Source organism: Ictidomys tridecemlineatus, chromosome 1 (genome assembly GCF_052094955.1).
Source record: "Ictidomys tridecemlineatus isolate mIctTri1 chromosome 1, mIctTri1.hap1, whole genome shotgun sequence".
Classification (NCBI taxonomy): Eukaryota; Metazoa; Chordata; class Mammalia; order Rodentia; family Sciuridae; genus Ictidomys; species Ictidomys tridecemlineatus.
In genome coordinates this window covers 225323460-225342120 of record NC_135477.1, presented here as the reverse complement: position 1 = coordinate 225342120, position 18661 = coordinate 225323460, and the positions used below count along the sequence as shown (strand labels likewise).

Here is an 18661-nt window from a genome sequence, read left to right as displayed (position 1 = left end):
AGCACTTTTCCCCAACACAGATTTGGTGAGAGGGTTAAAACTCATCATTGTAAGCAGAAAATTATAATCCAAAAATTAACAACACACACTGTGTATACAGTTTGTATATAGAGCTTCAAGGTGTGTTAGTATCCTTTTTTGTTACTTGGACTAAAATACCTGCCATAAACAATTTAGAAGGAGAAAAGTATATTTTGGCTCATGGTTTCAGTGATACAGTCCATGGTCCAACCACTCCATTGTACCTGGCCTGATGTGAGGTCGAACATCATGGCAGAAGGGCAGAGTGAAGGAAAGCTGCTCAGCTGTGGCAGCTGGAAAATAGAGAGAACGAGAAGATATATTTCCCATGAGCACTCCCCCAGTGACTTCCTCCTCCAGCCCCATTCCACCTGTCTACATTTAAAACCAGTAGTCTCTTCCAGTTTTTAATCCATCAGATGAATCAGTCCTCTGAAGAGGTTGTAGCTCTCCTATAATCATTTTACCTCCGAACATTCTGCATTGTCTATTACATCAGCTTATTGGGGGGCACCTCATATTCAAACCATTAGACAAGGTTTGCACTTCATGAGGGATTGACCCTTGTGGGCCTATGATGAGACTTACTTGGGCCCTTAATTTTCTCTGGGGAAGAAATAACTCCTGCCCCAGGCCTCACTGAGCTTCTGCATTACTCTCTCCTTCACCTAGCATCATCTCTACTCCTCTATTTGATGGCAGTGCTCAAAAATTTTGTCTTTGCATTTCCAACTGTGAGTCTTGGTTCTTTTGATCATTATTTATTCATATAGTCAAATATTCACTCTTCATTTAGCAGGTATGTGTCAGACCATGGTAAATAAGAGATCCTTTAATTTCCAAGTGATATTTACTTAAAAACTCCCATGTATTTTTCTATTTCCATACCTTTCTATATTATCTGAATTCTTCAAACAAGAATTTTTATTTGTATAAGCAAAGAAAACAATAAAATGTATTTCCATAAGGCGGGCCAAGAACTTTAATTCTGTGTCTCTACACAAAGTTAAACATTTTTAATCATGAAAAAAGACTTTGGTATAGGGTATTTATACTATACCCTAGACCCAGATCATTCTTGGATTTAAAAATAGCTCAAACTCTGACTCTGAAATCAGCTCTCTGCCAAAAATTGCTTCTTGTATTCTAGGTCATGTGTAAGCTATTTTAATAGGAGGCGATGTAGATGATGGAGTCAGCCCTGGGAAGTCAGAGGCTGTATAACTGGCTCTACAACAATGTGGCCTGTGACCTTGGGCAAACTGCTTAATTGTTTGGTGCCTCAGTGTCTTTGCTGCCTAGGTAGAAAAAGTAATGCTGCACCCTCTTTCAGAGTGTACTTCATAGAGGTGCTGTCAGATATTATTGCATCAGATTCTTTAAATCTTTCAAATATATAAATATAACATTATACTGTCCTATTTTCTAAAATATACTGTCCTATAGATAGCTCTGAATTGTTATAGACAGAACTCTCTTTGTTCTATAAAATAGTTGTTTGGGTAAATTAATTTTAGAGAAGGATTGTTCTTTTGTAAATGTCTTTCTTATAGAAAGATCCATACCTCAGTCTATATTCCTAGGTGTGAGCATGAAGAGTAGCTGTCACACGTTCTGCTTTAATGTTAGTTAAAATTAAATGGTCATTGTTAAAAACAAGTATTAAAGATGGCAGGACAGACTGTCAGCAGAGTAGTGCAGCAAGGGAGAGACTGCATCATAAATTGAGCTCATCTCCAGTTAAGACAAAGGAGCCTGACATTTTTAAAGGTAGAAGAAAAGAACCAAGAGGGGCTATGAGGATGTGAAAAAGTGGGAACCAAAAGAGTGGAGTAGGGGCATTATATGGAAATGGAAAGGTACAGAAAGGGCCAAATGAAAATTACTGAAAATGGTTTGGCAGGGTGGGTGGGTCCAGTGTATACTTCGTGATTTGCAGCATTGCAGTTTCTTGAGCAGGACTTAACAAGGGGTCTTGGTGGGGTAACCATCCTTTAGGGATACAGTCTAGTAAAAGTGTGGCAGGTGAGTCCTTTGTGCCTCATGGAAGTTCAAAGTTAACATCATCTTGGGGAACATGACTAGGGTGATTGCTGACATTCCACGTTAAGGCAACAGATTTTTCAGTTTTAACTAGACTGTAGGCATGTCGTTCAGTCTGATTTTCCTGTTATAGAAAAGAAAGAATGAATTTTAAAGACTAATCAAGGAGGAAAATGGCTTTTTTTTTTTAAAATTTCCAGGCTCCATATCTAGAAATCAAGAAGCAAATGGATAAACAGGACCCTCTCGCTCATCCCCTACTGCAATGGTATAAAATTTTAGTTTTTCTTTTAATGAAAATAGCATCTTTTTCTACTGTTTGCTTGATGATGGGTACAGGTAGCCTATTTTATAAGCCTTGCAATGCTACAGATCCACAAGCCTATGAGATCTGGTGATTTTACAATCCAGGAGTCTTAATGACTCCTAGGGACTCACAAGGGGAAGAAAATGCTGCCATATGCACCATCAGGGGTGTACAATGTATTTGACAGCAGTTTGTCTATAGTCTCAGAAGATGTGATTAACTTGATTATGTGTTGAAGGCATTTTGGTTCACTTAATTTTCTAGTTCAATGAGGACTTTAATTTTTTTTTGTTCAAAATGATGTCAATATCTTTTATATATTTTGCTTCCTTAACAAGGACAGTGTAGATTTGATTAACCCCTCAGCTTGATCACTACAGAAGATACACTGTTTGTGTGAGCTTGATGGGGGATAAAGAAATAGTCCAGCCTGAATTCTGGAAGGGAACCAGACTATAGAGAGGAAAGGGGTCTATGAACTCACCTTGCTGGGATATCCACTTCAAATAATTTGCCTTTATTTCTCCTTTGCAAAATAAAGACAGTGAGGTTTATAAGGATTTTATGTACATTCCTCTTTGAAACCTCAAAGATACATAGGATTTCCCACTATTGCCATACAAATGTAGAATTATAAGAGATTTGTCAAGATGAATTCTTATTCCATGTTATAACCAGAAAGATTTAACAGAAATATATGTTGGCAAAGGAAAAAGAACATGGCTTCCTTAAGATTCTTATTTAATTGCCACTTAGTTGAACTTTTATAATGCATACTTAAAATATGACAAGACCTTAACAAAAGTTAGGTGAGATTCTTAGTTTTACTTGTTATGATCTATTATTAAAATTCTGATAAATTAAGTCTCCTCCTTTGCAGTTTAAATTTTCTCATTATCATATTCAAAATAAAGGTGAAAATCTCAAATACATAGTTTTGGTTTTTTTAACCTCCTGAAGTTAGCCTGTTAACTTGTGATCAGTCGCTCCAGCTTCTTGGTTGCTCTTCTCTCAGGGAGAAGAAAACTTTATCAAAATGTCTTGCTTAGAGTGTCACCCCTTACTATTTTATATACTGAAAAGCATAAAACAATCAATTTTTTCCAGATACATAATTATTTTCAGCTTTAATGTTTGAATATGTTGACTCATGTGAATGATGACACATATCAGCTCACAAATATCCTCAAATAGTTAAACAAAATGACTCTCCATAAGAACTTTTTTTAAAAAAATATTTTTAATTGTAAATGGACACAATACATTTACTTATTTATATATTTATATATCTATTATTTATTTATTTGTTTGTTTTTATGTATTGCCAAGGATCAAACCCAGTGCCTCATACATGGGAGACAAACACTCTGCCACTAAGCCACAATGCCAGCCCAAGAACTCATTTCTTAATTTAGGCAATGTAGAGAGAAGCAGAAGAATGAGATGCATGTGTCAGCTTCTAATGTTTGTAGGAATTACCATTACCTGAAGTACTGTGTATCTAGAAACACTGATTCTGCTGATGTTTAAGATTTTGCTTTTAAAAAATTCTATCTTTGTTAATTTTAAGTTCCTTCTCCTTGGTGTATATTTTCTTAGATTAAAATACCTTTTTTTGTTACATGAGTTCTCTAAATGATTTCAGGAAATAAGCCAAATGTAACTAAATGAAAATATTATGGAATTTATTGTATGACACAGCAAAAATAAGTTTTAATCACTTGCTAACCCAGAAGAAAAACTTTAAATATATTTGGCATATATTATAACTGACTGATTTTTAATTTCAGGGTTATTTCAAGTAATAGGTCACATATTGTGAAACTGCCAGTTAACAGGGTAAGTAAGTAATTTCTTTACATATGCACACCAATATGGGAGGAGAACTTAATAATTGGGAAAATGAGGCCTGTGATTTTTAGGCAACCTCTCCAAGAACAGAGGTAGACAGACTCAGGTTAAGTCTTAATTCATCAGTTTGAAATTACCATTTGAAATCACTCTGAAACCTCAGCAAATTAAGATATCAAAATGCAAATTCAGGTTGATGCTTAACTTTTAAACAAATAAAAACATCCAATATAATTTAGTCATTCCACAGTGATAGAAAAGCATTTTCTGGAGTTTCATCAAAGGAACATGAATGTGCTTTTTAATTATTGTTAGTTTTATATTGGCACATTGTACCTTCCCGTGTCTAAGAAGATGTTGTTTCCAATTTCTTATTCATTTGGCTAATAAGATTAGAAAACAATATTAATAAACATCTAATGGACTCTAACTTCATTTCTGATTCTCACCTGAAAGTAGTACTATCAGTCTGTTTCTTGTGTACAAATCTGTGTTTAAGTCTGTGTAAAAATCTGTGTAACTATGTTCCTAGGAGAAAGGGATTTCACCTAGGAACAGTTAGAATATTTTATCAAGCAATCAATCCAAAAGATTTTGCTTTCTTTTCATGATCAAAGGGCAAAACTATATTTGAATGTAGGTAATTTTCACTCTTAAGAATATATACAAATAAAGCATAGTGGTAATTTTTGTGCTTTTAAAATAATGAATTATTATTGTTTTAAGTTTCTGCTTCCCAACTACAGAATATTCTCTCAGATGAATAGATAGTGTTCATTTAGGGTATTCAATTTAAAAAAGTCTTGGAAAGAAATTTAATTTAGAAAGCAGATCTTTTTGAGTATGATTCCATTATATATTCCAAATATAAGTGACTTTGGATTATCTGTTCTTTTCCGTTGATGTACAGAATTATCAGTCATATAAGTAATTCCATGTGATTCATCATTTACACGTGGTTTTTAAATATATTTTAGGAATTAGTTTTTTTAATGAGATAGTGTAAAATCACTATATATTGAAACTGGATAACTCCTAAACCAGTAAAATTTGAGATTGTCATCTGCCTGATTATGTGTTAAATTTGACATGTTTTCGTTTATCATTATTTTAAATGGCAGCAATTGAAGTTTATGCACACTCCACATCAATTCCTGCTTCTCAGCAGTCCACCAGCCAAAGAATCCAATTTTAGAGCTGCTAAAAAACTCTTTGGAAGCACCTTTGCATTTCAGTGAGTATGGCTTAATGTTGATGGAGGTGTATTCCACCTAGTTTTCAGAAGTATGTGGGAATCAATAGTTGATTATAAATTTTGAATAGTCACCTACACACTGACTTGGAAATCAGGACTTTGAGAGGCATCATGACTTATACTATAACTACTTTTTAAAAAAATCATTGATTTTTCTGGTTTTACTCTTTCCTTCCTATACTTTGTTTTTTTTTAGTGGCTCACACATTGAAAACTGGCACTCCATCCTGAGGAATGGCCTGGTTGTTGCCTCTAATACACGTCTGCAGGTATAGTTTCTGAATGCTTTAATAAGATGATTCTTCAGTATTGAGATTCAGTAAGCAATCCTGGTGGTGTGTTTTTACTTGTAAAAGGGGAGGCATGTAAATTTTCAAATATTGTATGGAATTTCTAATACATACTAGTTCATTTTCACAAAATACCTGACAACAAAGTTGATCTATATTTAATGAATAGATAAAGAAAAGTGAGTTTCCTATGAGAAAACAGTTTAAATCACACTTTGAAATTAAGTAGAAAAATTATCATCACAAAATAAAATCATATATATGTTATATCTGTTATTCTAAAATTTGTTTTTTGAATACTCAGCCTCAGTGTGAATTCTTTTGGAGGAGAAAATGTAGGAGCTGGCACGGTTGTGCAGGCCTATAATCCCTGTAGCTAAGGAGGATGAGGCAGGAGGATTGCCAGTTCAACGCCATCTATAGCAACTTGGCAAGGCCCTAAGTGACTGTCTCAAAATAAAAACATTGAAAAAGGTCTGGGTATGTGACTCAGTGGTTAACTGCTCCTGGGTTAAATTCACAGTACCAAAGGATAAAAAAGTTAAAAAAAAAAAAAAAAAGTGTTCAATAGGCAAAGTGGATATCAGCTATCAAGGAGCCATCTGATACCTGCTTTTCAGAATCCAACACAGTACTCAACATTACCAGGATCATAATGTGACTGTAGTCCTCATCTTCATGCACACTACACTTCACTCTCTCTGATAGAGCTGAATTTTCATTATCACCACAGTATAATGATATTTGAAGTGATGCAACTAAATATAAATGTCCATCAGTACACATTTATTGAATTAGTATTCAGTTCATACAAACAGAGTATAAGGGCCCTAGAGAAGATGTTAAGAAAAACTTTCATTATTCTAATTATTCTTTAGACCAGTTGAAGATTTTCAATTAATGAAACTCCTTTTAACTTGAAAAATTTAGAGATAATATGAGTGGGATGGAATTGTTATATAATGGAAATCTGAGTAGGCACTTTGTTTATATACTAGCATGTGAGTGCTAATCAGAATGTGTTCCCATGTATTTCAGCTAGTTTTGATTTGGAATTTTAGATTCATTAACATAAAAATCCACTTGAGTATTTTATAATGTAAGTGACTGTCACTAGTGGGGTGGAACACATTCATCAAGTCTCCTTTTCCTCTGGCTGTCATTTTTCAGTTATCAACTCTGCATTTTAAGAGTACAAGGATTTTCAAATTAGACCTTGGAAGAGGAGCACTATCATTTTTCTAAGACTTAATGTTCCAACATGAAACTGATTGCCTTCTTTTGTTGAATATTATCATCTAATATTGACTGACCTCCCTTTATCCCATGTCTTCTCATTTTAGCTTCACGGTGCAATGTATGGAAGTGGAATCTATCTAAGTCCAATGTCAAGCATATCATTTGGTTACTCAGGTAATGCTGTATTTTATTTCTGTCTTCCAATTAATTAGGTTCTTATTTACTTATTGTTATATGCTCTAGGAACAGTTTAGTATCAATTGAAATTTATTGGTATATTTAGATTAAATTCATTTGATAAATGAAAGAAGTAGAACAAAGCTCAAAGGATGACTTGCTAATATCTTGATGAAATCGTGGAGAAAATATATTTGAGGATAGATTAAGAGCATGTGCTGAGGGGGAACCTGTAAGTTCAAAATATGGAAAGTGTGGTTACCAAATTGTTAGCACTGACTCTTCTTGTGTGGTAGAATTTGTGATGATTGCTTCATTGTATTGTTTTCAAAATTTAAGCATAAAGCACTTATGCTCATTATTAAGAGATTAAAATCCCATAGAATTTTTAAAGTAACAGATGAAAATTTCCGTACAACCTCAGTGTTGGGAATATTTTCCTTTACTATTCTAAGTACTGTCACATTCATACTATTGCCGCCCATGCATTTTCAGGAGATGTTTTTCAAATGTTTCTTAAAATTTTAAGTCTTGGTATTTCTGTGATATAGGAGAAAATACTTACATGAACAACAACAACAAAAAAAAGTTTATGCTCTTGCAACCATAGCAAGTTGTTTCTTACTGATGGAGGAATAAAACTAGAACACTTGAAACTAGATTTATAATTAGAAGTATTAAAACCACAGCAATGATAAAAATGTAAGAATATGCAGATGGAAAGAAAACTTTAAAAAATTCCAGGGCTGGGGTTGTGGCTCAAGCAGTAGTACACTCACCTGGCATGTGTGCGGCCCGGGTTCAATCCTCAGCACCACATACAAACAAAGATGTTGTGTCCGCCAAAAAACTAAAAAATAAATATTAAAAAATTCTCTCTCTCTCTCTCTCTCTCTCTCTCTTTCAAAAAAAAAAATTCCAGATTTGCAAGATAATGGAAAAAGGAAAACTAGAATAAGAAATGTCATGAAAAAATATTCAAGTAACTACTGCTATGTATGTAGCGAACCACCCTAAGTCTGGGGTTAAACAACTTTCTTATGTTCATAGATTATTTTCTTTGTCATAGATGCTACTCAGGTGGTTCTTTTACTGCTAAGTGTCCACTGTGTGGTGCCCAGCTGATGGGTTGTGCTCATTCACAGTCCAAGAATGGGTTAGAATAAACACCCCAAGATCCTAGAGATGGCCTGTCCAATGTGGTGAGCCCAGCACAGTTGGATTTGTTACTTTGTTACTTGTTACTTGGACTTTCCAGAGTGCCCTAAGAGCAACTGATGCATTTCAAACAGCATTTCTAATCTATTTTCAAAAGTCACATAGTCAGAGCAGTTACAAACCATTCTGTATTAAAGAGTTGGGGAACTGGATACCAGCAAGTGGCCTTACAGTATGGGCTGAGAACTACTGTTGTGCTGATCTTTGAAATATATTAGACCAAAGTAACACCAAGAAAATAAATGCCAGGAAATAAAAGACTGTATAGAGATAGGAAATAAAACACCAAAGTTTAAAGAAGAAAACAGTTTAATCAGACTCTAAATTTTATTTAAATATGAAAAGCTAAAACATAATTAAGTAAATAAAAACCCTCAACATAGATAATAAAAAGCGCAACAAATCATCAAATACTGTTATTTTCTACTTCTTATACTGATCTGTAGACTCTTTAAATAGTGAAAACTGAAGAGCGGTACTGTGGGGATGCATGTCAGATTTTGTCTGTATTCATTTATCTGGAGAGAGAGAGAGAGACAGAGAGAGAGAGAAAGAGGTTGGCAATATAGTTGAATAGAGTGCTTGCTTGGCCCAGGATTTGATCCTAAGTTGTTGTGCCCCACCACCTACACAGTAAGAATCACTACGGCAAGATGTAGTTGGTTAGAGGATGGAACATGTCCTGCATTGGATACCAGTTGCCTTTCCCTCAAACCTAGCTCCCTGAAATTCCAGGCCTATTTGCACCCACCTCTGCATCTTTTTGCTGTTATGTTAGCTAAATTCTAGATGGTACATGAGACAAAAAATAAGGGCAAGAGTTAAATACATTTTACAGATTTGCTCTTCTCCTTAAGGCATTTATTGAAACAAACAGAAATCATTAGGTGTCTCAATTTCTGGTTTAGAAAATTGAACAGTTTCTAATAAGTCTAGATTTAAATATTCAAAACAGATAAATATTTTGGTTTTGCTTTTCTAAACTTTCATGGTAAGAAATCATTCATTAACTAAGTAAGTGAAGATTTTTGACTATCACAGACAAAAATCTTTGATAAGTTTTTATTGTTGTAGTATTTGGTACTGGAGATTGAACCCAGGGGCACTTAACCACTCACTGAGCTACATCCCCAGCCCCTTTTAATATTTTATTTAAAGACAAGGTCTCACTGAGTTGCTAAGTGTCTTACTAAATTGCTGAGGCTGGCTTTGAACTCGTGATCCTCCTACCTCAGCCTCCCAAGCCACTGGGATTACAGGTGTGTGCTACCACACCTGACAAAAAAAATTTTTTAAAACTATATTTTAAGATTATCCTAATTTTATGCAAAAGAATTTTCTGTCCCTGCTTTCTATACAAAGCAAAACAAACTGAGATTCCTACTTCCTAACTCACCCAGGACTTCCCAGACCTCTGGCCATCCACTCCAGGTTCCAGGGCACAGCAGCTATTCCTTTGTGATCCCATTGTGACCATGTCTGGCCTGATGTGACCAGACCTTTGCCTAGAGTAGAATTTTACAACATAGATGATTTATACTTTGAGCTTCCTCATATAGCTTTGTCCTTAAATTATCATTTTGCTGATTTTTCAGGGATGAACAAGAAGCAGAAGGTGTCAGCCAAGGACGAGCCAGCTTCGAGCAGTAAAAGCAGCAGTGCATCACAGGTGTTGTAGTGACTCAAGTGACTGCACACAATTAGTGAACCGTGGCCTCGTTAGCCAGCAAGACTTCCATAAATACTCAGGATTATTAAGTCTACAAAAATTATTTTAAGTAATCATTATTCAAAAAGAATAAAACTCACCCAAAAATGTAATAAGTGAATTGCCTCTATAAAATAGTTATTCGACAGATATATATTGATCTCTCACTCTAATTCCAGAGACTCTCCTAGGCATTAGGGGACAGCAGTGACCCAAAACAGACAAATACTCTTGTCCTCTTGGATCTTGCATTCTACTGAGGGGACAATAACAAATTAAAAATATATTTATGTAAATAGGATGATAGATAGTATAGAAAAATAAATCAGGGAAAACAAGACATTTAATGTTGTGCTATAGAAGTGTGCATTTTATATGGGAGGATCAGGAAAGATTCTCTGAGAAAGTGATATTTGAGTTCAGTCTTGTAGATATGTAGGACTATGTGTCTTTCTGGGAAAAGAACATTCCAGTCAGAGAAAAGGGTAAGCACAAATCCCATGTTATTTCAGAGAAAGCAGTATATGCTACAAAAATTGTTAAATATCTTGAAGAATAATGTGATTTTAAATTAAAAGGAGTATAGCTAATCTAGTAATGGAAAGCAAAAGAGAAACCCCAGATTTTCTATATAAGATATTTTTGAAGCCTCTGTGACTTAGTAAATGATGCTATAAAAATTAGTTGATTTTTAGATAGTTAGATGATCTGGAATGATTGATTGTATTGTTTGAAAAGATTGTGCAAATCTAATTTTGTTTACCTGGAAATAAAGATGCAAGACTTTAAAGTTTGAGTTCCAATTATATGTTGTGAGACTACTGAACCCTGATTTTAGAACTGTTTTGGTTCAGTCATCTTGTGAGTAATAGTGATTATTTAGAGAAGAGAAATTGATAAAACAAAAATAGCTGGGTATTAAGAGTGTAAGGATATTGGTGCTAGTCTAGATAGGCCTTCTCCCCTGGACCCATCTTATGACTATTATTTTTTTTTTCAATGATAAACAGTTTTTTCATTACAGTGACTGCCCCATTTTTACTCTAATTTTTAAATTGTTTTGGAATTTAGTCACAGAAAAAAGGACAACAATCCCAATTCCTGCAAAGCCGTAACTTAAAATGCATAGCCTTATGTGAAGGTAAGTGCCATAAGTTATTTCTTTATCTTATCTGAATTTAAGAATGCAAGTACATTTACTAAGTTCACATAATGGAACAGAGAAAGCATTATTTCTTGTGACCATCTCAGAGAGCCCAGATGGAAAATGTGTACCATACAGATTTTAAAGGTTAAAACCAAATTGCAACATTGGCAAGAATTCAGGCAGTGCTGTATTTTATTCCTGGCAGATATTTCAAAATGTTACTTGATCGGAAAGATAAAATTAATGCTCATCTCCTTTGTTAATGTTTTACCTTCCTGTCTAAGTTGATGTTTTGATGGTGTGATGAAAATCTTGATAAATGAGCCAAACATTGAGAACCCAGTAGGTCTTTCTGTTCCAACACTGAAATTATTCTTTTAATTTGGGACTTAGGACAGAAAAATTTACAAGTAATTTGCAAGATCATGTAGTTTTCTTTGTTCTGCTCTAAAATTTGACTTTGGCTAAAAATTTGTTTTCTTCTTCTTTTGTTAGGAGCTTTAGTAGCCACTGTCAACTGTGTTTTAAGTTTTCAACTTGAGAGTTTCGTAGGGCATCAAGTTGCTCTCAGTAATTCTTATGTGAAAACCTGTTTGTTTTCAGTGATACCCAAATGAATGATTTTCTTCCTGTTACACCAGTTCTCATTCAGATCATAAAGTTGTTACATGGCCTTTCATTGTTTTCACCACATTTCTTGAAAGCTAATTAGGTTTAACCCTTTTTTATATGCCGAGTTGTATGTGATTTTTATTTATTTTTTTAAATTATTAATTAATTATTTTAACTGGGTATGTATGACAGCAGAATGCATTTTGATTCATTGTATACAATTTTAGCACAACTTTTCATTTCTCTGATTGTACATGATGTGCATCACACCATACGTGCCGTCATACATGTACCTACGGTAATGATGTTTATCTCATTTCACCATTTCAAAGAGAAGGAATATAGTAATGTGGAATGGACTAGCATTCCTTTAGAGTAAAATAATTCTTTAATTTTGTCTTTCATTCACAGTGATCACCTCACCTGACCTGCACAAACATGGGGAAATATGGGTTGTCCCAAATACGGATCATGTCTGCACACGGTTCTTTTTTGTGTAAGTGAAAATGCTCAAATTTGTGTTACTGTCTTTTCACAAATGAGGTGATAGGTAATTGAACTTATCACCAACTTAATGCTTTTGTTTTATTTCATTAAGCATAATGAAAAAATGATTGTTGAAAACTTGTGGTTAGGGTTGGGGTTGTAGCTCAGCGGTAGAGAGCCTTGCACCTGTGAGACCCTGGGTTCAGTCCTCAGTACCACATAAAAATATATGAATAAAATAAAGGTATTATGTCCAACTGCAACTAAAAAATAAATATTGAAAAAAAAGAAAACCTGTGTTAAATACTTTAGAAAAACTGAAGATGGCTATTAGCATGGCCCTGGAGTAAAGCACTGTCTCTTTAACCATCTCTGTGAACTTCATTAATAGATTAAAATATTTTTGAACTGTGAATGAAGAAGACAATGATTCATATTCCTTATCATACCAGCTGTCAATGCAGTGAATTGTTATTTTTGGATACAGTTGTTTCAAAAAAATTGCGTGAAAATACAAAACCATTACTTTTCATTCCTCCATAATAGATTAGTCTAATTTTCACCCCACCCCTTGATGCCCAACCCTTTTTCCCTCTCTATTCCCACCTTATCTGTGAGCCTGGCACAGAAAGGATTTCAGGGAAAGGTTGAATATATTGCTTTTATACATTATGTTAGTTACTAAAAACAAACTGAAAAGATGATCTGGTTTATTTTGTAAGCCATCTCACAGTGATAGCATCGAGATTATTAATATACTGTATGTCCATGGTACCCTGTGCATACAGCATTTGATCCATTAACTTGCTGACAGATTATTTACAATGAAACTTTTGTGAGTGACTTGCTTTTCTTTTGGATGCTATGAAAACCATAGATTTTCTTATTTACTGGCTATGATTTTTATCTTAAGGGTGAAGTAGCAGTGAGCATAGTGGAAAGAGCCCTCCCATTGATCTACAGTTTTAATGAGAACTTGACACAAATTAGTAAGATGAATTTTCTCAACTGCATAACCTCTAAAATGAGAATAATATACCCACCTGTATCATCAGAAGCCCAATAGCAAACATATGGCCCATGGAAAAACCCATAATTTTTATCATCCACTATTAGATTATTTGCAATGGTATGATTTTAAGGGAACATCAGGTCTAGTGTAGTAACTTGGGTCTAATTGCACCAGAATCCTTAGACATCTTAGATCCAAAGGACAAAGAAAGAAAGCAGACATTCTGGGAATCCCCATCGTGCCATAGCTGAAGGACAATGATATGGATGCAGTCCATGCAGATCAGCCTCCTGGGGCAGAAGGAACATAATGCAGGATTCCAGAGGAGCCGAGGGCTACTGGGCAGATTGTCTGCACACACTGAGGATTAATTTAGACCAGCACAGGTCTCTGTTGAAAAACTTGTTAAATATTTTTTTCCCTCTTCTCTCTTGGCTATCTTGGTTATAACCCATTGTTCAGAAGAGTGCCCTTCTAAAAGAAAACTCTAATTGTAAAATTATTTCACTAAGTCATTTTTGAGGATTTTGTTAGAAAAGTAATCCTCAGAATCCTTTTCATTAATCTACTCCCTTTGCTTCTTAAAACAGTTCAGATTTACTGAGCAAAACAAACAATCTTATATATGGTAGTAGGCGGACCATTTCCAATACTTTTTTGAAATTTTTTTGTTCATAAAAAATAACTATAGGGGCTGGGGTTGTGGCTCGGTGGCAGAACACTTGCCTCACACATGTGAGGCATTGGGTTTGATCCTCAGTACCACATAAAAATAAATAAACAAAACAAAGATGTTGTGTCTATGTATAACTAAAAACAAAATGATAAAAACACAATAAAATAAAAATAAAAACACAACTATAGGGATATGTGGCTCGAGGGGAGGGGATTTATTGGAGAGAATTTATGCACCAGTGAGGGGTAGGGAGAGAAAACATTTTGGCTACACTCACTTTCCAAATAATACAAAGGAAAGAAAATATTTTAAGATCATTTTCATTGCTTTATGAACACAAATGATATTTCATTCTTTTTCTTTGCTCCCTCAGAGAAAAGAGACTCCTTAAGGAAAACTGATAAAATTCAGAACACATCAAAGGGAGAATCCTTTTTAATTACAACTCTGTTTCTTTCTTTGTAAGAAATATTATCACAGAGTTCTATTGGTGTTCCTCATGAGTGGCAATGTCTGTGAAAAAATAAATTGATGAATGATCTGAATTATCAGGCAAACTCAATTTGAAAATTTTTATATTTTTATATTTTTATTTAATATTTTATATTATGCCATCTCTGATGTTTGAAACTTTGTCTGATAGCTAGGATATAAGTTAATGTGTTTCTGTTTAACTTATGGTAGGTGAAAATATTAAGTCAAAGTAACTTCAGTGCTAATCTGATTTCCCAAAGACAAGGAGGTAATAAAATAGTCATTTAGTATCATAATCACATTGTTTCAAATGACTAAACAACACAGAATAAAGAAAAATTCTTGAAAAACTTTTGGGGAGTAGACTGGTGTATCAGAAAAAATGAAACCTCTCAGGGGGAAAAATAGGATAATGAGAAGTTTGAAAACATATCACTGGTCAGTTCTGAAATGAACAAACTTAATTAAATATAAATGCTCCAGGCAAAATGAAATACTTCAGATGTTACAAACAGATCCCAGCCAAGTGTTAGCATCTAGAAATTGTCAGCAAAGCTTGATTGTGTTAATAACCTTGAGAAGCTTACCCAAGAGGATGTGAAAAATGAAGTGTGTATATTGTGCTCTGCTCACTTATAACAAAAGTGAATGAGGAATGCTAGAGAACAGATGAGAACTTTATATTGAATTTGAGTAAAATAGAAAACCTGAGAAAAGATAAATTGATGATTTGGCCCAGCTTTCCACAACTGCCACGTGAACATGTCCTTTAGAGATGGAGATTCTCTTGTCCCTAAGCTGTCTGCAGATCAAGCAAAGTTTCAGAACCACTAGGTTTCCTGCTTTTTTTTTTTTTAAATATGACAACCTATGTGTATAATACTTCACTCTTTGATTTAGAGCAGGTAGATCTACTAATGAATTGTTTTCACATTTCAACTCTTAAACACATTTAGGGTATGTATCCTCTTCCCGTTTCTCAGAACATTTTAGGAAGTTCAGAAATTTAAGAATAGGAAGGACCACATAAAATAGTCTGAGAAAAATGGTACTGAGCATTTTTTATTCCTTGAGTCAAGCAGATTTTAGTGCTAAATAAATTTCAGGAATGTCTATACAAAGTCTATTTTATCTTTAGAGATGTAGTTCAAATACCTCCTCTTTCACAAACTCCTAGGCAAAAGTAGCCTGTCTTACTGATATTTCTGTGACACATGGAAGCACTGCCATTTAAATTCCATTTATTTTTCAAAGAGTCCTTCCTCTGTCTTCTGCATTTCTTGCAGCACATGACACAGTACCTCATGCATAGTTTCTGGTCAGTAAAATTTTAATAAATGAACAAAAATAATGGCAGAAAGGAAAGAAAATATTTTTAATTATGTATAGTTTTTATTTGGGGTCAAAACAAAGTTTGAAATTTATCTAAAGATGCAGATGAAATGTATAATGACCTTTAAGTGAAATAAAAGTGATCTTTGTTTATGAATTTACAAAAGGTAGACAGCCTTCAGCTGCATATACCATGGAGAGATGACTTGTTCATAACGTTAGAAGTAAACCATTTAGTGGTTGCACAACAGGGCTGGGATGTGGCTCGGTGGTTAAGTGTTCTCCTCTCTCCTAGAAATACACCCATGTCTGCTCCTTTTTTTTTTTTTTTTTTTTTTTTTTGACAGTCTTTCATTTTCCATAATCTAAATCCTAGAGAGAGCTAGTCTGATTGTCTTGGTAAGACACTTTTATCAACCTACCATTGAGTCTTCAAGCCAGTCTGCCTCTTCTATCTCAGCTCAGAATATGAATAGCTTAGCTCTTGCCTTTGGTCCAGGAAATCTAAGCAACATGCTTTACTGAATCAATAAAATATACCTTTACACAGTCTATCACAATGATTCTATTTGAGCAACTCTAAATCATTTCATTAACATCTTTGGTTCTTAACAGAACATTTACTGTTGGATATCTTCAGAAAAGATTTATAGTTGGGCTGTGTTCCAGATATTCATTCTGTGTATTACAGTAATGTTTCACTGTGGGGTGATATGATACATGTATGCGCAAAAGTCTTTACACACACACATCTATAGAGAAAGTGCTGAGTATATCTAAAATAGCAAACTTGTCCAAAAATCTTGGAGTTTAGACTTGGTGCAAGTGGAATTATCACTTAAACTTGGTAACTGAGCAGTGGATTATGTAAAGAACTAAGTTCTCATTGCTGGATGCCATTTATTTCATTTTTCTATGTTGTACTATCTCAGGAGAATTTAAGTATAGTACAGAAAAGACAGTGGAATACTTTAATCTTTGAGAAGCTGCCTGTGCCTGTTTGGAAGTAATTACTGCTTATCTAAACCTTCTGTCTTGAAACCATTTTTATACAGTAAAATTAATTGATTACCTATTTCACTCTCTATCACCATGAAAGTTTGAAAATTCACTCTTTGGAAATTCTTATTCCCCAAGTAAGTTTATTTGAGGAAAGATATTATCTAAAATGTAATCTTTTTTTCCAAAGAATTTAGTGATTTCCGTCCTTTAACATCCTATCTTCACTTTTATTACTAAGCTATACTTAGCAGGCTTGCATTCTTATGTAAAATGCCAGCATAAATAATGTGTCGCAGTCAGACTAAACAGAGCAAGTAATGAATGATAAGTAAAAAGCACAAATTGATTATAGCTGAATGATAATTAGAAAGGTGGGCATGGCAGAGAACAGTGGTAGAAAGTGAAGTGCATGTTGTTAATCAGAAAAGAAGGAAATCATTGTAGTAAGAGTGGATTAAGAAGTCTAGGATCTTAAGAAGTCCAGGATCTAAGGAACACCTTAGAATGGTATATTCTTTGCAGTTGGTTTCTTAACAACTCCTCTGGGAAATGCTTGTAATTCTGAAGTCACAGGGGTTCCTCTTGCAGCTCAGATAGTACTCTTATGTGTGGATGAACACATTAAAATTAAAATGGAAGGAAAGGATGACATGGAATAACAGGTTGTTGTGTGTTTAGTCATGAGATAATAAATACAACAGGAAAATAACTGGTTCTTTTTTTTTATTCCCTTTTTTAATTCCTTTTTTAAAATTTCCTGTATCAGATAGCAAATTTTTTATTAGTTGCTCATGAAACCATTTTAAATGCTGCCATCTTTTAATATATTTGTATGTTTTTGTGTTTTCTGTTTTAGCTATGAAGATGGCCAAGTGGGAGACGCAAATATTAACACACAGGAAGGGGGCATTCACAAAGAGATCCTCCGAGTAATTGGTAATCAAACTGCTACTGGTTAAAGGACCACGATTTAATTAACATGATTTGAAAGCCTTCCTCGTGTTCAAAGCTGGATTTTGAACTGAAGAAGATGATAAAATAATTTGTTGTTATTATAAACAAAATTAACCCTTTGAATACTGATTTTTTTTCTTAGTATTTCTAAGTATCTTATTAAATACCTAAAATGGTATAAATTTATCAACTGTAGGGGTATGGAATCTAGTAATAAAATTACAACAGCACGGAAACTGAAGTTTGGGTTGCATACACAATAAACAGATTGAAAAAACAGTTTTGTGCTGATATTTTTATATTAAATTCTTTAATTGGACATTTGGTATTATATACCGACATTTTAGGGTACCAAACTAGAATTGAGAACATTTTATAATGGCATCTAAATTATCAGATACTTTGTAATAAGTATAATGTTTGCACATTCTGATGTGCTATATAATTAGTTGATGAACATTTGAATATTTCAGGAGGGATGTTGTCTATTATCCTATTTTTTCTTATTAAAAAAACAGTTAGATCCTAGGAGCAGTATTTTGCCAAAAATATGTAACATACATATGTAGATTCACACATCAAGATGTGTGATTGTGCGTATGTGTGTGCATATTCACATATATGCATTATGACAATAGAGATGACGTATGTAGCTTCACCTTTCTATCCTCATTCGATGAAGAGAATATTTAGTAAGCAGTAATTCTGAATAAGCACCAAGATATGAGCCAAATTTACCACTATTCATTTATACATAGTATTTGCTGACAGTTTTCCTATTGGTTTAAAGAAATGTAACTTTGGTCAAGTTCTAAGTCATTTAAAATATTACCTGAAAGTATTTGGGCAACATCAGT

The 18661-nt window shown here is 34.0% G+C and overlaps 1 protein-coding gene across 3 annotated transcripts in view; it reads left to right on the top strand.

The window, feature by feature from the left end:
• Positions 1-18083, top strand: part of Parp8 (poly(ADP-ribose) polymerase family member 8) — a 164242-nt gene extending 146159 nt beyond the window's left edge. For all 3 annotated transcript variants that reach the window (XM_040271765.2, XM_021722519.3, XM_005319650.5), the window contains 9 exons: positions 2265-2332; positions 4162-4210; positions 5344-5456; positions 5674-5746; positions 7111-7180; positions 9997-10070; positions 11181-11250; positions 12280-12364; positions 17707-18083. In XM_040271765.2, coding sequence (XP_040127699.2) covers positions 2265-2332; positions 4162-4210; positions 5344-5456; positions 5674-5746; positions 7111-7180; positions 9997-10070; positions 11181-11250; positions 12280-12364; positions 17707-17809 — 705 coding nt within the window. In that variant the 3' untranslated portion in view covers positions 17810-18083. The remainder of the gene's footprint in view (positions 1-2264; positions 2333-4161; positions 4211-5343; positions 5457-5673; positions 5747-7110; positions 7181-9996; positions 10071-11180; positions 11251-12279; positions 12365-17706) is intronic.
• Positions 18084-18661: the final 578 nt, after the last annotated feature.